Raw genomic sequence first — 22,007 nt, forward strand, 5'->3', positions numbered from 1 at the left:
GCAAGGTGACATTCTATATCACAAGCTAGTTTTGGATGCCGGGAATCGGAGTGCTGTGACCTCTGAACCTGACTGCATCTCATCCACAGAGCACACAATCACTATTTCTTTCCATATTGTGGAATTTCTTTTAATGTTTTCCTGCAGAAATTTTCAGTTGAATACATGCAACGTGCTGCAAAGATTTAAGTTTTTTCAGTTTGACAGAAAAACAAATGTGCGATTTTACCAAAAATAATTTGTAAATAATCAAATATGTATTCCTTTACCTATTGTTAACTAAAGCTTAATATTATGTTATACAACAAAAAATAATAAAAACGTTTTGGTTTTTTTTTGCTACTTTGCTACTTGCATTTCTTTATTTTTCAGTATGCATTTGTATTAAAACTTTTGTTTAGTCATCTTTATTTTCATGGTGATAAAAGCAAGATTTGTATTGATATTCAAGGACATAGCTTTCCATGTTTTTCCTAGTTAAATTCACAAGTCAGTCTACATGGCTCATTCAAATATAAATACAGAGACCTGACTGTAAAAGACTTTGTTTAGTGAAACTACTTCTATCTGACACTCCTCTTGTCAGCTGTTAGTGTCAGTTGTTCTAAACTCATCTGGTTATGACACAAAATGAGTACACTCCTCAGTGACAGCAACACTAATGAGGTCTTAAAATGAGACCTTACAAGCAACTACCAGAAGAAAGTCATCAGTTGCCTACAACAAGCCATGACCACCCATACTACCACCTTTACCTCAGTAAGACCACACTTTGTATATACCGACTTCCAAAAATCCAGAGGAGTCCCACTCAGACCTATTGTTAGCAGTATGAACCTACTACAACTACAACATTGCTAAACACCTTGCCACCATCTTAGCTCCTCTCATGGAAAACATACCACATCACATGGAAAGCTCCACTTACTTCACCAACAAGGCCCACAAAGATGCTTAATCCAGATGAAATCAAAGTGTCCGTTGATGTGGTCTCACTTTTCACTATTGCATCTACAACTGAGACAGTTGAGACAGAAAATAGTGATTTTCTGTACATGGAGAGAGTGGAAAGTAAAGATCTTGGCTCCTTTGAAAAGATAGCCGCTCACTGCTAGCAACATAAAGTTCACAAGGAAGGATAATACAAAAACATAAAGCAGTTCGGTGAGGATTGCTGTGACCTCAAACAGCCACTCCATAAATGCATGGCACAGCATACAAGAACCACATCAAACAGAACAAGACTCAGCTGTACAGCTGAACTCCGTGGATAAAAGACACTTTCAATTTTCGAAATATTAATATTATCTTTCGATAAGATTAAATAAATAATAAAAGGGACGTTTGGATTAACACGTGTAGTAGTCCCCGCCCCCCGTCACAGACGTGCCCACAGCTGTGTGGCTCGACAGTGCACGAAACTTCGGAGATTTCCGGCTGCTGACGGAGCTTGTCGAAGTTGGAACCGCAGCAGTGGGCGACACATGGCAGCAGCTGTGACCCGTCTACACTCACTTTATACACAGTTTGTCTCAGGAAAACAAATTATTTAGAAAGCAGAGCTGTGTGTTACGAGCCTGTGGTTTAGCTTGTGAACGGGAACATGTCTGTGCTGTGCTACAACAGGAGCTGCGGAAAGCGATTTGACCCGGACAACAATCCCGACGGTAAAAACGTTAAACAACCAACTAAATTATACCTGAGGATTTTGTGTTTTTCTTTTACATGGCTAGTTTACCTTTATTTTAAATTGCGTGGTGATTTATAGGTATAAGGCTCGTTAGTTAAAGTTTTGAAACTTTAGGTATCTGCGATTAAAGCAGTTTCTATTCATTTGTTGGTCTTATTAAAGGCTCAGTTAAAAGACTCCTAAACCCTGCTTCGGTTCTGTCATCTGTGCCAGTAAAAAATTGGTTTGCTGTTACTTTTCATTTTAGCTATCAGGTAATACACCTGTTAAATATTGAGCTCTAACAAAACAGTAGTGCAATTTTATTAATGGAAATTATTCGTGATTTGATCAATAAACATAATAACTAAAGGCCGTTTAGATATATCAGTGCTTGGTGCTTTGCTTTCATTATGACATTGGTGACTTTGTTATAAAATGAATAAGTCGCGGCGTGGAGTGTTCTCATATCTGTTTCTGCACACGCATATGCTTGCCTCTTCCATCCGGGGTACCCGTGTTTCATGATGCTCTCAAGGTAAGCTGGGGTCAGCCTCTACTGTATGCTAAATGCATACATGGAGCGTCGATTCTCCATTACCCTGCTTCACTGTATTCCTGGTCATTTTTTACTTGCAACTGTTATAAGAGGGCAACTTTAGCAACAGTTATTTTTTAATAAGGATGGTTTTCATGCATGACACAAACACAGAGAGAAAGGGTTTGCTGTTGTGTTTTAATATCTTTGTTTCTGTTACAGGGTTGGTCCTGCTGCAAGAGGCGCACCACAGACTTCTCAGACTTCCTGAGTATTACAGTGAGTACAGTTAACAGTTTTTCTGTAGGTTTGCATGCTTTGGTGTAGAACCCAACCAACTTCTAAATTGAAGCACCAATATTTGGTCAATATTCGTAATTTGCTGATATATTGGTTTGAATGTCGATGTTGCACAGTTTGTTCACCAGAGGGCACTCTGCAGCCTTGCTCTAATGCACTTGTTTAGAATACCAGAAACACAACAAACCAGTGCATACTATGAATAAAGTTAAACAGAGTCAGGATTTTTTTCTTCCTCTTTGCCTTAGCGGGCTCGACAAAACATAACAAGCTTCACAATGGTGGTTAAAATTATTTTCTGTTAAGCAGGGCTTTCTGCTCCAGGCTCTGAGCACGCTCACGCAAAAAACCAGGATGTTTCACATTGTCTGAATGTCTTATGCCTCGTTTTCCCCACCAAATGATCCCTGTCAGTGCCACCTACTCCAATTGTAAATGTTATCAGATGATAATGATAATATGGTCATAAAAATCTATAAAGAACATGAACAATACAACAGTAAGTTCCAACACTATCGCAAATAAGATGAGAATAATGCTGCAGAATATCTATCTGGGGATTCAAGTTCAATTTAATTATTTCAGTATTTAGTGCTGCTGTTTATTCACACAGTTGGTGTTCATGGTGTTCTAAAACTTTGAACCTGATACATTTAAACAGTAGAGGGTTACTGTTCCACAGCATAATAAAAGAGATATGGAAATCACTTTAGTTTGTCAGCAGATCAAAGTGAGATAAATTTTAGTGACTGAGCAGGTATTCCTGGTGTTTGTGCTGTGTTCTAGTAGCTGCAATTCCAGCAATATAAAAGAGACTCAACATCAGATTAGAATCTAGTAAAACAGCATTTATATAGTTTCTGCATCACCAGATTAATATGCATATTCTGGTGACAATGCAGTTCACAATTTGAAAAAAAAAATCAGGAAGGTACAGTTTAACAACTTGCACATATGAAGCATATTTCACCACCAGAGAGTCTGTTTTGCACTTAAAATGTGTTCTAATTGAAAGAATCAGTCAAATCGTGCTCTTTCCAGGTGATTTTACACCACAATTCTGAACTTAACCTGCTCCCAACCTGGCTATGTGTTCAGGATAAATGATGTGTTCAGGAAAAACTTAACCTTAATGGCACTAAATATCCTTAAAACAAAGGTAAAAAACAAAACAAAAACTACTTTAGTGACACATAAAACTCTGATTTTTAAGGTCAGCAGAGCTCGCCTACCCATTAATCTCACTTCATAGTACACTCCTTAGCTGATCCGAGCAGTCAGGCAAATTGTAAACAATGTATAACAAATGTTATAGAAGTCTTTTTATGTTTAAGGAAAGGGGAAAGGAAAGAAAAGGGGGAAAAATAATTAGATTTTTATCCAGGCCAGTCTTAATTGTTTTCCACTAAATACTCTTTAGGCATCTGACATTGTGTCCCACGGCACTGAGAGGCCTGCCCATTTTCCTCAGAGAGGATGCAACAGAGGTTTTCCTGAAGTGCTTAGTAAGTACAAAAAAGTAATGCAAGTAAAACTAATTGCTATGAGATGTTTTTAAAGGATGACTTAATCCAAAATGGAAATGTACACTTCCTCAGTGCAGTCCAGATAATTTTATAGTGGGGATTGCAGTTATCATAACTCTCACTCCTTTTTTTTCTGCTGGGCAGCAGCTGGGCATTGTTAGTGAGTGTTCCAGAAGAAAATATTTTTGTACAAAACTCACAAGGTGACATTAATTAAAGGAAAATAAGCTTTTTCTTCTTAAAACCTCTGAGCCAAACGACCAGCATGGTATAGAGGTTAAAGTTAAATCTTTAGAAATTTGTTTTGTCTTTAGTTTTTCTTAGCTTTCAATAATTCATATTTTACTTTTCTTCAGGACACTGACATTTTGGAACCAGTGTTGAACGGTGCATCAGTTGCCATCCTCACCATCCTATAAGATGACGATGCCAATACGTCTGTGCGAGAACATGCAGTTGTGTTGGAAGGAGACATCGTGCTACATAACATTCCAGACCTCTCTACTGCCTTGGCATACCTGTTTGGCCTTCTGTATGCCCTCAACATTGATTATCCAAAGCAGATGAGTTACACCTTTAAAGCAACTGAGGCCATCTTATTTTGACCTGGTCGGACAATATGAAGGTGAAGTGGATAAATCATTATTCGAAATGTAAGTTTTAGTCAGATGAATCTGTATTGTTGAGAATATATGGTGAAAATTTGTCTTGTAGTATTTTAAAAGATTTGTTATAGTGTTTTCCACTTCACATGAAGCATAGAACTGGTGTTTTACCTGTTAGTTTCCTCTTCATTGATGGTAACATTTCAAATAACTTTTAACTTCCATAGTTCATCATAGTAAGCCCATGTAAAATGTCAATGTCTGGGTGCATAGGCAATCGTTTGTGGCATTACCCTATTTAAGGTGAAATAGTTATGTTAAGCTTTTACAAGACGGTCAGGGTGTGTGCGTGAATTATTAAGTTGCTGGACACTTTTCTTTTTTGGTTCTGGACTCTGGAATTTTAACGTCTCTGCTGGGGTGCTCAAAGCACCCAAAAGAAACTGGCAACACGTTTTTGTTTGTTTGTTATTTCTTTTTCTTTCTTTCTTTCTTTTTTTTTTTTTAACAGAAATTCACCCTACTGCCCATGACATTCTGAAATGTACTGAAAGCACTGTTGAACAAAATAAATAAGCTTTTAGATAAAATTGAATTGTGCTTTGTTTTATTCTATATCTATTTATTGAGTGTTTTTTCAAGTATAATAACAGCATACATTTTCCTTTGTTTATATAGGTACATTTTCAACTCACTGGAGTAAGAATTGTATGATTACTCAACAAGAATATCCTTGTTTGGTAAAGGCAGAAAAACATGGCATTGAAACCAGAATTTCTTCGTTAGACTTCCAGGATTATCCTAATTAGGTGAACAAGAAGAACCAAGTTGGCAGAACTTGTAAATCTTAGTTAAGTCAACAACAGTTGCAAAAGTTGAGAAAACTCAAAAATCTCTTGCATCATGTTGCCTTGAAATTTTAAGTTTTCTCAACTTTTTCTTTTTTACAGTGTGTTATTTCTATGTATTCTCTTTAAGTGTCCTTATACAAAAATCACACAAAGAAGTCACAAAAGATGAGTGCAAGAACACCAATGTTGTTTCCAGTTAACACAGTATCAGATTTATTACTATAAATCTGTATGGATTTTATTTTTGATTATTATTTGTGAAATTATTGTCATATTTTTGCCTTTACACTGTAACTTTTCCTGGAAGCCGGAACACCTGATTGTCACTTAAGCTTTTCTCTTTTTTACAACTGTTGTTCGAATGTTTGGGCTTCATTGCCTCGTAATGTCATTCCTTGTATGTCATAACTTTGACAGCTCAGCATTTTAAACATATGATAAATGTTTGACAGTGTTTCCACAACATGAGATCATTTTATCATGCAATAAACTTTGCTGTGTACCTTTCATTTGACTAAATTTGTCAAAAAATCTGCGTGCATAACTAAAATCAGTGATCTTTGTGCCCACATGTGGCGAGTTGAGTGGACTTGTAACCACAAATATTATTAAAAAACATTAAAAAAAACAGATTTATTTGTGGAGCCACATCATAAAACAGAAACCTGAAGAAGTATAAAGATTTCTCAAGCTTTGATGAAGCATTTCACATTGTTCTGCAGGTCTAGATGTTCTGGAAAACATCCAGATAAACATGGGTTCTCATGTGTGTTAAACTGGAGATCTTATAATTGTCAAATTAATTACATATTTTTATATTGTCTTCATGCAGGCGGTGTGAGGGTCATGGCAGCAGCGTGGACAGTGAAAGCTGCTATGCTGATCTGACGCTTGACTTCCTCCCAGGCCTTTGCTGGGTCAGCTGAGTTCTCAATGTCAAATAAAGCATCATAGATCCCAGGGAAAGACTCCCCTGCATATTTATTGTGGCTGCTGGGAGCAAAAATCACATGCCTGAAAATAGAACAGATGAATTAAATGGAAGTGTATCGTTAGGGGAATGCACACACTGGTATTTCAAGAGAAATACATGTGTGCTATTTCTGAAAAAAAGAAGTTCAAGAGTGGGAACAAGTAAGGAGGACAAGAGTCTTCACATCTAGTGCCTCTCACAGTCAGCTGTGTTTTCAAATGTATAAATCTGAGAAGCAGTCATGCATACAGTTTAAAAGGATCAAAATAATATTTAAAATTTGTTTCAGGAGCCAAGAGTCTGAAGGACACTGTAGTTATCGTGTAATTATTAAAATATAATTATGAATGTTTATAAAAAGAGTGACAGCTGTCTGCACGAAAACATCACATGACAGAATTTATAAATACTTCTAAAAAAATCTAGAAACTACTACACAGTATTTGTGCCATTTAGCATTTTCTTTTTACTGTTAAATGCACACATAGGATGACTAAACCAAGGTAAACTTGGCTAGTCTTGGGTTTAAAATATCACATTTAGAAAAGAGTAAAATTTTCTAATGTACAGCATAGATACAGAATATATTAAATGACAAAGACTGCAGACGAAGCAGTTTTAAAGATTATCTGTCTTGTGAGGTACCCAATAGCACAAGTGTTTTATTGGAGACTCATGTTACATAGGAGCCCATCCCAAAGTGTACTTTGAGACTGGATCGGTAAACTAAAGAGCTGAGCTGCACTATGTTTAAATTCACATTAACTGACAGAAATAGAGGGTGAAGTGGACATCCTAGAAAGCCCAATGAGATGCAATGAGTGTTACACTTTTCTCATAATAGCCGTTTTCTCAATTTAATGCTTTGTAGTTTCACATGTTATGCCTTGTAAATGTAAACCAAAGAAATAAATCATTCTGTTCTAAGCAGCCACAGTAAGGTGGCGACAACACTAACAAGGCTGCTCAATCTTGAGAAGCTGCAACTTAAAAACATTGCTACTGCTTTGTGATGTATTAGTTTTAAGAAATCTTCTTTTGGCTGCTCCCTTTAGGGGTGACAACAGCAGATCATCTGCCTCCATCTCTAGTATCCTCATCTGTCACACCACCTCACTGCATGTCCTCTTTCACTACATGCTTAAATCTTCCCCATCATTCCTCTTCTCTCCAGAGCATTGCCTCCACCTGTCCAGGTATTCTCAAAGAATAATACAACGCTACAGACATGTTTTGCAAAATTTGTGAAATTTAAAAAAAATGAATTAATCTAGATCAATCTTACTGCTCATAATAATGCTAACTCAGTCCATGCTGCTAACTAATGGGCAGTATACTGAGGTGTAGCCGTAAAACAATACAAAAAAATTGAAAAATGTTTTTTGTGTATGTTTGTGAGAAACTAACCTGTAGAAAGGTCTGCCAGGTAAGCCCAGAGGGTCTATAAAGGCTCTCTCCAAGTACATAAGCTGATCGTTCATGATCCGTAGCTGAAGAGGACTGCACATACACAAAAAATACTATTACACCTCCATCTGAATTTCACTACATGTCAAGTCTCAAGACACATTTCAAGGAATGTATACAGTACAAAGATGCAGATAAATATAGTGAAGCTTTTGTTTAAGACGCCTGAAACTTTTAACCCGTTAAACACAATTCGTACTCCGCTTTGTTGAGAGTCTGAAGGCGCTCGTGGAAATCCCTGGCTGCAACAGTGAAGTTCTCGACTGCAGAAAAGAGAGAATCTAGAGAAAATAGATAAAATTAAAAAGTGTGCACCACATATACTGTGACAGCACTTCTGCAATCTTTGGGTCATGACATTATTGTATTAACAGTGACCATAACTCACCAAATGACACGTTATACGTCTCCATCTCCCTCAAGTTCTTCTGGGCCAGCTGTGCTATGCTCTGTGCATATTTCCTCAGTGAATCTGCATACTCATTAACATCCAGAGGGAGCAGCTGGGAGTCAGCCAACAGGAAGATGAGTGCACCTCTCACCTGGGCCACCGCCTGAAGCCTCTTAAACGAGGGGTCGTAGAACTTCTCCACGATCTCGAAGGTTTCATACACACTGTGATAGACTGGATAGCTACTGTAGCGCTCTGTTTTCTGAATGGACACATAAAATACTTCACCATGAGTCCATGCTTGCTCACAGTTACTTAACCTCTACAATAAAGACCCTTCAGTCTGTTATTCTTATTCGCCTCTTATTCTCACTAAGATACTCCACCCTTTGGTAAAGCCAAACTTTCAATAACATCGATCTTGAATAAAACACAGTAGATTTACATTGTAGTAGAAAATAAAAATGCAAATATAAAGAACTCTGGATATACAAACACTTACACTATGAATAGAGCAAAAGCACATAGCCATATACCTTAATTGTGGTAAAAACAAATAACTATATGGATAGATGTGGGAGTGCAGCATGTCTCACCGCGTTCTTGGTGTATCGAGCTCTGCCTGAAGCAATTCCCAGACGGATAAAATAGGCCTCGAAATCACTGCCTGACCCAAGTTTACTGATCCTACGAAACACCAGGATTGAGCCATATAAGTGAAAAATGAGCGAGACTCTTCATATTCAAAATTTAACTTAACCTCCTAAGACCTGAACTCTTCCGTGGCATGCATTTTTTTTAATTTGGGCATATTGGGACCCAATGTATGTAAAAACAAAGAATCAGCAGATTTTTTCTAACCTGATTTTTGTTTCTAAGAAAAATGAGAGCCACATATGAGGATATTTGTTTTAAATTTTGATAAAACAGAGGCAGTATAATGTCCTCGTAAATGGATATCAGGCCCTTGTACTGCAAAATTTAGTATTTTGGTCTAGACAACCAAAAATGTGATGTCCACATATGTGGTCCTAGGAGGTTAAAGCTTAAAGCTAACTTACAAACACTAAAAGACTGGACTGAATAGATACGGCTCTTAAGTAGAATGCATATGCACTCGTTGGACGTTTTATAAGCAGTGTTGGGAAGGTTACTTTTAAAATGTATTCCATTACAGAATACATGCCCCAAAATGTATTCTGTAACGTATTCCGTTACGTTACTCAATGTGAGTAACGTATTCTGAATACTTTGGATTACTTAATATATTATCATGCTGTTTACAACAACATGAATGTACTATTGCTGTGATTTATTACTGTTACTGAAGGTCCGCGGCTCCGAACCATAGTAAAGGGACCTCTGGCTAATATGTCGTGTTCTGTGTCAGGCTCGTAGCCGAAAAATAGCTTTACTTTGTTGTCTGGGTCAACTTTGCTTGCGAGAGACAGAGAGAGGTGTTGAAAGGCTGCTCCAACGGAACTTATTGTTTTTGGAGGAAAACACGAACACGGTGTACAGTCGAGTCTTAATAGCTTACTTACAACTGGGCTCGTCAGGCACTCTTCTTGGCTGCAGTAGTGATGGGTCGTTCGCGAACGAAATGGCTCTTAGAGCCGGGTCTTTGAAGTGAACGACGCGAGCCGGCTCCTTATTGGGAGCCGTGAGGTTTTTTTTGTCTTTCTCTCACCCTCTCTCTCGCCCTTTTTTCCGCTAAACTCCGCATGCGCGGCCTGTACTTTGCGCTGGGCAGAGGGGGGAGGGGCGTTAGTTACACTGGCAGTAGCACAGGAACAGAGCCAGAGAGAAAGAGAGCGAGGGACAACAACGTCACATTAGAAAGGTATAGTAATCATCCACTATTTTCAGTTGCAGATGATAAAGGATTCAGAAATCATGCAGGCCCATATGACAGAGAATGTGCGTCTTCTTTTTGTTTTAATATTTTAATTTATATTTAATTGTGTTGTGGTTTGCAGTGTTTTGTGTTTCACGTCAAATTTGTTTAAAAGGAAAAAGCTGAAAATTTAAATAGTTAAAAGTTTAAAATGTAAATAGTTGTTTTTTGTATTATATGATTTATTTATTACATTTTATGTGGAGTGAATAAATAAAGTATATTTATGGTGGCCCTTAGAGACAAAGCACGTACAAACTCCAAAACATGTACAAACTCCTAAGCATGTACAAACTCCAAAATGTGTAAAAACTCCAAAACACGTAAAAACTCAGAAGCACATAGAAACTCCAAAACACGTAAAAACTCAGAATCACGTACAAAAGACAACAGAAGTGATCCAGGATGCTAGGGCGCAGTGTTGAGCTTTTGTTACCTAGTGGCTACACAAGCCAGGAAGTATCAACAACCGGATTTGGTGTGTGGTAGTAACAGGTAAATGAACTTTTTTTTTTTTTTAATTATTTGAATAAATATGAGTGCTTGTCTATAAATACACAAACAATACACACATGCTTTCAATTGTGTAATTTAAGTGATCTGGGTAGCTCTGTTTTGGAAGTTCAGTAAACGCTAGAAATGTGTTTTGGAGTTTGTACGTGCTTTTTGGAGTTTGTATATGCTTTAGAGTTTGTACGTGCTTTGTCTCTAGGGCCCATATATAAACATATATAAATAAAACCACTTCTTTTTACATTAGTAATTCATTTTCTGCATAATTTTATATTATTGTTAATGATTAAATAATTAAAGCAACAAAACAACCTGAAGAGCCGGTTCGGAGCCGAAAGAGCCGGTTCTTTTTTGTGAGTCGAGCCGAAAGAGCCGGTTCTCTAAAAAGAGCCGGAAATCCCATCACTAGGCTGCAGTGGTTACTATTATATTTACATGCTTTCAGCTCCCGTTTTTGCTCGATGACAGCTCATACTTTTCCTTTTTCTCCCTCCCTCGCTCACAGACACATAACGTGTATGGCAGTCCATTCTCCCTGCAGCACGGACTACACTGCCTACGATGCTACATTCTTTAGAGCTATACCTGTAGCATTCTGCCTATTAGCTTAGCACAACAACAACAGGCGCTCTCTCACCCAGGAAACACGCAGAGAGAGAGCGTCACCCTGTAACCATGGCAACCGTAACGCTGCCGCCTGGAACAACAGGACATAGCTGTCAAACAAAACCCAAACAGTCCTGACCCGCCACAATATGAAAGAGGGAAGTGCCGCCGTGTAATCCATTTATTTCAACAAAGTAACTGTATTCTAAATACCACCTTTTTAAACGGTAACTGTAACGGAATACAGTTACTCATTAGTGATGGGATTTCCGGCTCTTTTTAGAGAAACGACTCTTTCGGCTCGACTCACTAAAAAGAGCCGGCTCTTTCGGCTCCGAACCGGCTCTTCAGGTTGTTTTGTTGCTTTAATTATTTAATCATTAACAATAATATAAAATTATGCAGAAAATGAATTACTAATGTAAAAAAAAGTGGTTTTAAATATATATGTTTATATATGGGCCCTAGAGACAAAGCACGTACAAACTCTAAAGCATATACAAACTCCAAAAAGCACGTACAAACTCCAAAACACATTTCTAGCGTTTACTGAACTTCCAAAACAGAGCTACCCAGATCACTTAAATTACACAATTGAAAGCATGTGTGTATTGTTTGTGTATTTATAGACAAGCACTCATATTTATTCAAATAATTAAAAAAAAAAAAAGTTCATTTACCTGTTACTACCACACACCAAATCCGGTTGTTGATACTTCCTGGCTTGTGTAGCCACTAGGTAACAAAAGCTCAACACTGCGCCCTAGCATCCTGGATCACTTCTGTTGTCTTTTGTACGTGATTCTGAGTTTTTACGTGTTTTGGAGTTTCTATGTGCTTCTGAGTTTTTACGTGTTTTGGAGTTTTTACACATTTTGGAGTCTGTACATGCTTAGGAGTTTGTACATGTTTTGGAGTTTGTACGTGCTTTGTCTCTAAGGGCCACCATAAATATACTTTATTTATTCACTCCACATAAAATGTAATAAATAAATCATATAATACAAAAAACAACTATTTACATTTTAAACTTTTAACTATTTAAATTTTCAGCTTTTTCCTTTTAAACAAATTTGACGTGAAACACAAAACACTGCAAACCACAACACAATTAAATATAAATTAAAATATTAAAACAAAAAGAAGACGCACATTCTCTGTCATATGGGCCTGCATGATTTCTGAATCCTTTATCATCTGCAACTGAAAATAGTGGATGATTACTATACCTTTCTAATGTGACGTTGTTGTCCCTCGCTCTCTTTCTCTCTGGCTCTGTTCCTGTGCTACTGCCAGTGTAACTAACGCCCCTCCCCCCTCTGCCCAGCGCAAAGTACAGGCCGCGCATGCGGAGTTTAGCGGAAAAAAGGGCGAGAGAGAGGGTGAGAGAAAGACAAAAAAAACCTCACGGCTCCCAATAAGGAGCCGGCTCGCGTCGTTCACTTCAAAGACCCGGCTCTAAGAGCCATTTCGTTCACGAACGACCCATCACTATTACTCATATTTTGTATTTTAAATACGTAACGGCGGTACATGTATTCCGTTACTGCCCAACACTGTTTATAAGGTACACTTTGCAAAGTACTCAGTTTGACCTTCTGTCTTCAGAAAAAGTTGCTTTCTAACATGGAGTGTTATCTTTCTGGAATCAACCATCAGAATCCCTTTTTTTATTAGCATGATTAATACTCAGGTAGACTGTGGTGTTTAAACGATGCTCTGTTGGTACTGAAGACCCCAAAGTGAAAAATAATGTCCCCCACATAATTACATCATCACCAGCCTGAAATGTTCACAAAAGGCCAGATCAATCCATGATTTCATGTTTTTAATACCAACTTCTTACCCTACCATCCATCCAAACAGCCAAATTTAGACTCATCAGACCAGCAAACGTTCTTCCAATCTTCTATTGTCCAATTTTGGTGACCCCATGTTGTTAGCTAACATGACTCACATCTGGTGTGGTCTTCTGCTGCCGTAGACCATCTTCTTTAAGAAAATGGTTCTCTGAGTAACTGTAGCCTTCCTGTCAGCTGGAAGCAGTCATTCGCCTCTGATCCCTGCAATCAACAAGGCACTTTCTCCCAGAGAACTCCTGCTCAGTACATATTTTCTCTTTTTGGGACCATCCTCTGTCCCCTAGAGATGGTTGTGTGGGAAAATCCCAGTATATCAGCAGTTTCTGAAATACTCAGACCAGCCCATCTGACACCAACAAACGCACCACATTCAAAGTTACTTAAACTTTGGAAGGTTGTCTACATGCCTAAATGCATTTATTTGCTGTACCTGTTCTGGCCGGTTAGTGCGTCTTACACAATGTGCCCAAATGGCAACATTTTTTACTGTTGCTTATTAATAATAATGCTTATTATCCTATTTTGTCTAACTTTGTAGCTTTCTACCTGGGTGCATCACGGTCATTTGTCCAGTTGTCCCTCTTATGCCAGCTCTCGTACAGAGATACTCCCTCTTCACCTTCTTCTGGACTGGGTATCTGCTCCAAAACATGAAAACAGATGACCTCAGGGTCGACAGAAGAAGATGCTTGGACAAGCACCATATACTCAGATCTGTGGTAGTTTAAATCTGCCCACCTGCTTCGTGATGTCATACACCAAAGTATGCAGTGATGGAGTGCAGTCAACCCTCAGAGTGTACATACCTGGAGTTTAAAAAGACATGCACACATACAAATAAAACCCGAAACAACCTGGCACTAAGTCATTTTTTCAATATGTGCACAGAAAAGCATTCTCACCCTCTATTGCAGAGTCTGCATTGATGTAGGCCACAGCTCTCTCCTGCAGAAGCCTGGCATTATCCTGACGAGAAGGGTGAAGTGAGATAATTCTGTGTGTGTTTTAAATATAGTGTGTGTACGTTTGCATATATGGTACCTCTGCCCATTCTGTAGATCCCAGCAGTCCAAACTCCTCTGCATCCCAGCTGGCAAATATTATAGTCCTCCTTGGCCTCCAGCCTACACACACAAACAGGTCAATGAATCCTGAGTATTAATACAGTAATTATTTCATTCACTCACTGGGAAAATCATACCTGTACTTAGCAGCCTGCCAGCACTCCTGACAGTTTCATGGACCACTGCTGCGCCAGACATGGGATCGATTCCTCCAAACACCCAGGCATCGCGGTGCCCTCCGAGAATCACATACCTGTCTACACAAACCCACCAACAGCACATGTAGCAAGAGATGTTAAATAAAAAAGACACTAAGACACTGTTTTAATGTCTCTGAACAGACAAACAAAAGTCAAGCTGCATTTTCATTCCTATATATCGTACTGTATGCAGACATCGAATTTGTTTGTGTATCCACGCTGCGGTCTGCACGTCAATGCTAATTGTGTGATGCAGAATGAAGGGTTTCTGGTACCTGGCTCCTGAGCTCCTCTAATCTTTCCAATGACGTTGTAGATTCTGGTTACCTGGTTGTTAGTGTGGATGTTCATACGCACCTTCCTGAGAGAGGCAGATTGAGGAATGAGCGATACACGCAAAGGTATTACGACACAAACAGACCAAAATAATTTAACAGGAAATGACTGGTGTAAAAACCTGGGGATCATGCCTGGGGTATAAGTTTCAACACACACAAAATGCTATTATTTAAGTTTGTTTTATAATGAATGGCCTCAGAACAACTTTAAACTGCAGCTCAAAATTTAGGTCTGCTAGGAACAGCTGATTTGATTTGTTGTGTGCATTTAGTTATGTCTCTCACACACAGGCGGTACAAAGGCCTCCATTGTATTTCAGTTGGCTTGATGCCACTGGGTCACAGAATGTGAACAAGAGCAACAAAAAGAAGAGACAAACACTAAAAACAGACTGGAGACTGGACTGAAGTGGCAGAGGAAGAACAGCCAGCAGGAGATGAAAGGGGTTTAGTATGAAAATGTGAAGGATTTAAGCTTTAGACAAGAACTTACTGGCTCTTAAATTCATTTGTAAAGCCTGGGCCAATCCTATAGGAGACGTTCAGAGCTCCCTTCCAATTGTTGGGTGGAATCTCTCCTCCCATGTTACTGTAACATGAAAAAATATTTACAAATTCACTAGCAATGTCATCCAGGGGCCTCCAGTGAAATGTATTATTTGTTACCTTAAACTCCAGATGGAAGTGAAAGTGAAAACAATGCTCTAATAAATTGGTCATTATTACCAAGTGTTTGAAATGGAAAAAAAAAATTCATACTTCAGAAGACGAATAGCGTCGTCGAAGCCAATTGGATGCACAGGGATGTTGGGAAGTCCTACTCCATCCTCTGGGCTGAATCTGTAGGTGTATTCTGCAGGAGAGGAAACTCTATGTTGTTAGGTAAACTCTATGTAGAATAGTGGTCAGAAGTTTACTTATAGTCTTCATGGGCATAAATATTATGGTAATTTGGGGCTTTGAATGATTTCTTTGAACAGTTAACAAAAAAAAGAACTATGCACAAGTTTTAAAATATCTTGGATTTTTCTAATCTAATCTAGTCATAAACTCAAATTATACACATAGGGTCAAAAGTATATATACATCCCCACTAATATTTGGTTAAATGTTTCTTAGCAAGTTGTTCCTCAACCAGATGCGTTTGGTGGCCATCAACAACTTTCTGGTTTAATTCTGGCTCGATATTGGTTGATTTCTTGCCACAGACTCTGCCTTTAAGCATAGCTCATACAAGAAAACCAACTAATTTAACTGAACTTGATCAGTTCTGATAAGAGAGTGGTCAATTATCCAGTCATAAATATGGCAGAAACTTGTTGACGGCTACCAAAAGTTTCTAGTCAGGGTCCAACTTATGCAACAGTTAATATATTAAATACTTCTGACCCTGTACGTGAAAGTTTGAGTAACTGTGTGAATTAGAGAAAAATTCAAGATCACTTAAAACTTGTATACCTAATTCTTCTTCTTTAAAGTCATTAAAGGTGCTTCAAAGAAATCATTAAAAGCCCCAAATTACTATGACATCCATGCTCATGATGAGAGTACAGACTCTAGCGCATGGCAGCGCCCACCTTTAGCAGGGTACCCTGGTGTGAGCGGGTCTCCTGCTCCATTCAGGTTGAGAACATTTCCTCTCTGAGCTCCTCCGCCAGGTAGGTTCCAGCCGTCGGGGTAGGCCTGCAAGTAAACAAATTTTAAAATGCTAATTGTTCCATTTTTGTCCTGACGTACCAGTGGTCAGACTGTGATGTCAAGAAAAGGTTAATCACAAATTAATTGCAGTTGTTTGTAGATACTGTCACTACATCGTGGCTTTTTAAAATTCCAACCTGGATTCCATCAGCCCAGTAATCTGCTGGGTCTGAGAACATAATGATCCCTTTTGCTCCAGCTAACACGGCGTTCTTCACCTGGCAGACAGACAGGGTGAGAGGGGGAGAGGGAGCTGTGGGTTATTTTGAAGAAAAAGTGTCATGTTTGTTCTCAACCAGTCATCACATAATCAGATGACTGATGTGACGCTGACAGAGTGCATTAATCGTTTAAAGATGAATGAAAATGTAAACATTTTTGGCATATTTTGAAATATACCAGGAAAGACACTTTTCTTACCTTATTGCCTCTGAATATTTTTCCATATCTGACAATGACAATCTTCCCTGTCACATTGATGCCCATCTCCCTTTGTAACTGAGAAAAGTCTTCTGTGCGACCATAGTTGACATACACCAGGTCCCCCTGAGGAGAAACAAACGAGAAGCAAAGGCCTCGGGTGCCTGTTTTAATATTATAATTGTTCGTGTGTACACATGTTTGTTTACCTCAGGCTGTCCTTTGGCAGAAAAAGCACTGTATGGAGGTACGATGTTGGAAATATCTTCATAACCCTGTGGAACCGGCTCAGCCAAGGAAGTGTTAAAAACCTGAGAAAGTAAAGACAGACGGGGCTAAACTAAACTGGATTAGAACAGCTGAGGAAACTCTTTCCTCGCTTCCATCAGAAGCTGGTCAGCTGTGAACTCAGCTTTGATCTTGTCAAAAAGTAAAAACACACGACGATGGTTGTCTGGACTAGATTGCAAAGCATCTAAAAAGAGCAGAGTTAACCAACACAGAAGCAGAAGCCTCCCTTTGATGTATACCATAAGCAAAAACACCAACAGCAGAAAATAAAGGATGACAGTATAAACTGGATGCTTTTGGGTCCTTACTTATATAGAGCACAGGACCACACGACTCCTGCTTGTTATGGTGTGAAGCACCTCTGTCGTATGCAACCAGCCTACCTACTACACACAGATCCCCACAGAGTTGAGCGAAAACATTCAGCAAGCTTTCCATTATATACTGCCTATTAAATGTCTAACAGCCCCCTTCAAGGCCAGTCTGCTGTGTGAAGCCACCATATAAACATAGAGATACAGCTTTCCCTGAAGTCACACAGAGTTCAGTTCCTAAAGCATGGGGTTACACTCACTAAGGCACAAAATAGCAGTAGTTTTTTTCCACTCCAGTTACATGCAGCATATTGCATGAAGTTCAGGTCACACTGAAGAAGATTATCCCTGGCATATAAAATTAAACTTCAGATTATACAAGGTGGGATCATATATGTGACCAGGTTAACTGACAGTCGTTCACTCTGGTGTTTTTCTTCTTTACTTCTTTTCTCATCTGATTTTGGGGGTATGCTACATCTGTGTGATGAAATGCAGCTCCAGCTGACTTCCTGAAATAATTTCCAGGCTTCAGACATTTAGCTGCTCGGATTGCTTTTAAACTCCTTAATGCATCCCAACCAGCTGATATACAACAGTGCACCAATACTGTTTTTCTGTGTTGTATCATTATCAGACACTCACAGAGGTTTATCTCACACCGAGACCTTAAAAGGACCTTGGACTCGAACAAGTAAGTCTTGCATTTCTGTGGTGAAGACTATCAGAAGGGTGGGGGAGGAGGGGAGAGGAGAGGGGGGTTGAAGTAATATGTTACTGTGTGTCTTTTCTACATACAGTCAGCAACTTTGTTACCTCTCCAGATACAGTGAGAAGTAGTAAGAGGTCTGAACGTTCAAATGCATGGGAAAATCACAAGAGGCTTTTTATTCTTGAGGTGGTGAAATGGATTAGTGTCACTAAATGTGTCCCACTGTGTGAACTACAAATAAATCCAAAGTGGTTCCACTATCTGAACACAAGACATGAAAATGGTTGTTTTACAGACTATGAAATGACATGGCTATGACTTCCATCCTAATGCTATAAAAATATTGCACCAGACACAAGTAGAGGTTTTGGGGAGGTATGCATCATATAGAAAGGTTGTACAACAATTTGCATGCTGTCTTTTTGAATCAATGTTGCATCAACATGCACTTTTAGTACACATTTTTCCAGCACACTGTACCTCATTGCCAAGGTGATCAACAATTGAGATGTAATTTGGTTGTGACTCATTGGGATAGGACAAGAGGACATCATACGGCACCATCTCCACTGAGTCTATTCCAAACATCTGCCACTCTTTCATAATCTGCTCCGCATACTTCAGGTTCTGCTCTGTGCCTGCCAGGTGAGGAAGTTGTGTAAATTTCCTGTGGAGAGGATGCTGATGGTTACAGTGGCACTGTTATGTGAAGAATAGCACCTTGAACTGAATACATAAAAAATAAATGTAAAGAAAATTATTACATGCATTCAAGGCTGATACATGATTTCACTTGAACGCAACATGATGCACATGCCCAGATGTTTTCACTCAACTGAAACAGTTCATGTTGCTATAGTTCACCTTCAGGTTCTTTGGATCAAAACTAGACTTTACAATAAAATCAAAACTAAGTATTTAGTAACCAGCATGATTTCAGTACACTTTGCTGGAGTCCTCAAAGGTCTCAACAAACCACCTGGCACACCATGTTAGATTTGGGTGAGTCAGTGGGATGTCAGCGCCATGACTAGCACTGCTGTGTGACTACAAACATTGGAGCAGAGGGGGTCAAAAAGTCAACAGAGACCACTCCAATACAGATTTACACAACAGATTTAGTATACTGGTGATCACTTTTTACCTGAGATGTTCTCTGATCTTATCTGCCTTCATTTCCTCCAAAAAATCCTTCAGGTAATGGCTGGAATCCTTTTGGTTTTGTGTGTTTGAAGGCTTTGCAAACCAGCCTACACATAGACAAATAGAGCACAAACAACCATTGAGTGAGTTGCAATGGCATCACTTCTCTTAAGAAGCAAATTGTTACCACACACACTGTTATGTGTTTAAAATTGTTATTTTAAAGAGGAAATAGCAGGCAATAGATGGACTATACTGGTTGTATTGGTGCTTGACAAAAGGTTGCCAATGTTATATTGTAAGGTTCGATGGGTTTATGGAGTGAGTGTTAACCTGCTGTGAGCACAAAGACGTGAAATCTGTCAGTATGGTGACACTCAAGCTCTTCAAACTGTGCCATCACGAAGGGCACTAAGTACTTTAACAGTTCACATTAATCATTTTAGAGAAATTCACAAAAACAAAACAACAAAAGCTTTATCTCCTTAAGCAGTGTATTTATTTAAGTCATTTAATTAACTCTCTCTGGTTTCTTCATTAATATACATATCCAGGACAGCTATGCTGTTGTTCCACCAATACCATTAGAGACTTCATTAAAAAGAAACAGAAAAGCACGCAGGCAATATCAATCAGTATACAGATAAAGCTAGGGTTGACTTTACACGCTCACCTATGCAGAAGCCCAGCACGAACAAAACTGTCACAATCACAATCCACTTGATCCACCGAATCCACCTGCTCTCTTTCCTCATTTTAAAACAGCACGGCTCCAACTTTTCCACACGCGGACACAACTGACTGCACAGGGCACGCTTGCAGAGATAGCGATAGAGAGTAATTTGTTTGAGAAGTGCACAGCGGGGGAATGGCAGAGTGAGGTGGAGTGTGATACACAGAGAGGGAGGGAGTGTGGTGGCTGACTGAAAGAGGCGGTGAGTGAAAACTTGGACAGGAATGCAAAGAAGCAACTAGTCATTAATGCTTGGCTTTGCCTGTGAGCTGATTGCTGTGCCATGCACCTTGGCTGTTCCAGTGCTGACTCAGTTATTACTCAGTATAAAACAAGATAGCCACTCTGGATACTGTTTTCCTAGTGGGGGGTGGGGGTTAATGACACTAGTGGAGAAAAAAAGCAGAGGTTGGGGGAGTGAAAATGGAATAGCAGATACTAAATCACTTTCGGTCATGGGGAAAATGTGTAGGGCACTGAACACTTCTAGTCAGCAGACACTGATCCAGCTGAACAAACTTTAGCCCAGCATGCTCTTTCTGAACTCTCTCATAACCTCCATCAAAGCACCAAACCTGGAAATGTCTGATATTGGCCTTTTTAATAATAAAAATTTAATTAATCTCAAATAAAAGAAATAAAAGCACATTTCACCAGCCACAGAGGCTTTTATTTAGAAAGGAGGGATCTAACAAATCAGGTTAGTGAAACCCATTTCTGTCACACAATCAAAGGTATGATAGCTTTAATCCCTTTTCTACACATTGCTGAAATGTGAGCCGAGCTCCTACAGAGGGAAGCAGGTTATTAAGCACAAGTTTATTTAATTTAAGATCCATATCAGCTAAAATTTCATGATTTCCTATTAGACCACTGTCTGTTGCTATTGATAGTCATGCATGTTTTCCCACAGCAAAGACTTGCATGCTCTGCTCTGCTTGACCCCTCCTGGCTCTGTGAACAGCTGTGTGGTGTATAGGATAGCTCTTTCATGCAGTCGGCTGAAGCGTGAAGTGGGGAGGAGGCTCTCTGCCCTCAGGAATGTGAGGAGTTCACAAACCACAACAGTGACTCCTCAACAAGCTGTTTATCTGGGAATCAAATTTAATTAAGATGTTAATTTAGATGTTGATTTTTTTTTTAATTTAACTTGTTTTTCAGGTATAATTAATAAACTGTAAGTAAGAAAGTTTTATTTGTATAACACATTTCAAGAAAAACATCACAAAGGGCTACACAACAAAATGCTGAAAAACTGAAAAACAAAAAGTCTAAAAAAAAATGAGTTTTTATCTGTTTTTGAAAGCGTTCATCAAACCCAAAGATCTCAAGCTCAAAAGGAGTTTCAGAGTCTTGGAGCAACTGTTGCAAAAGCGCTGTCTGCTTTAGTTTTCAGCCTGGTGTGATACACAAGGACCTGATCACATGACCTCAGAGACCTCTGGGGACCTATAGGGTGTAAATATTCTCTGATGTATGCTGGTGTTTGTCCATGCAGAGATCTAAAGGTCATAATCACAATCTTAACATGGACTCTCACATGCATCTCCCCAAACAGCAATTCTTAGTTTGTTAGCAAAAATTCAAATCAAACATCTAATATCTTTCACAGTGATTATACAGTTATAATTTTAGCAATAATTTCTCTGTGGTCAACTGTCCTTTGGTGTTGGGTCAGGAAGGCCATCCGGTGCCAAATCAAACATACAGAGCTACCCGATGTGAAGACCCCTCGTGAAGAGGGAGCAGCCGAAAGTAGCTTCATCTCAGTGGTTTCTTATTGCATAAACAGCACATTAATAAGTTAATACGTTAATGAGTCTGTGTTAATAATTTCTTGGTAATATAAAAGTTATTATTATAGTTCCACTGTGTGTGTGTGTGCTAAAGCGTAAA

At 38.9% G+C, this 22,007-nt stretch overlaps 1 protein-coding gene and 1 long non-coding RNA gene across 2 annotated transcripts; one reads left to right on the forward strand and one right to left on the reverse strand.

Moving 5' to 3' along the window:
• The first annotated feature begins 1,487 nt into the window (after positions 1–1,487).
• On the forward strand, positions 1,488–5,210 carry LOC102780542 (uncharacterized). The gene is made up of 4 exons (XR_437326.3): positions 1,488–1,667; positions 2,430–2,486; positions 3,928–4,012; positions 4,390–5,210. It is a non-coding gene; the product is annotated as an uncharacterized LOC102780542 (long non-coding RNA).
• naalad2 (N-acetylated alpha-linked acidic dipeptidase 2) lies at positions 4,096–20,305 on the reverse strand. Its single transcript, XM_087850937.1, has 20 exons — positions 20,052–20,305; positions 19,380–19,485; positions 18,716–18,902; positions 17,128–17,229; positions 16,919–17,044; positions 16,636–16,716; positions 16,378–16,483; positions 15,560–15,653; positions 15,294–15,389; positions 14,738–14,823; positions 14,400–14,519; positions 14,240–14,322; positions 14,101–14,164; positions 13,937–14,004; positions 13,745–13,836; positions 8,917–9,007; positions 8,318–8,582; positions 8,129–8,210; positions 7,870–7,962; positions 4,096–6,503 (listed from the first exon to the last, which is right to left on the reverse strand). Exons 1-20 carry the CDS (start codon positions 20,131–20,133, stop codon positions 6,314–6,316), a joined length of 2,214 nt encoding a protein of 737 aa, XP_087707063.1. The 5' UTR covers positions 20,134–20,305; the 3' UTR covers positions 4,096–6,313.
• Between the last annotated feature and the right edge of the window lie 1,702 nt (positions 20,306–22,007).

This window comes from Neolamprologus brichardi, chromosome 14, assembly GCF_056152115.1.
Source record: "Neolamprologus brichardi isolate AB-2024 chromosome 14, ASM5615211v1, whole genome shotgun sequence".
Taxonomy (NCBI): Eukaryota; Metazoa; Chordata; class Actinopteri; order Cichliformes; family Cichlidae; genus Neolamprologus; species Neolamprologus brichardi.

What these genes read in the sequence shown, in the direction of transcription:
- naalad2 (XM_087850937.1), bottom strand. Translation starts at nt 20,133, where the DNA reads ATGAGGAAAGAGAGCAGGTGGATTCGGTGGATCAAGTGGATTGTGATT. An exon ending in CTGCCAAAGGACAGCCTGAG is followed by an intron (nt 17,045 to 17,127) that starts GTAAACAAACAT and finishes GTTTCTCCTCAG; the next exon opens with GGGGACCTGGTGTATGTCAA. An exon ending in CAGACTCTCAACAAAGCGGA is followed by an intron (nt 7,963 to 8,128) that starts GTACGAATTGTG and finishes GTGTATGTGCAG; the next exon opens with TCCTCTTCAGCTACGGATCA.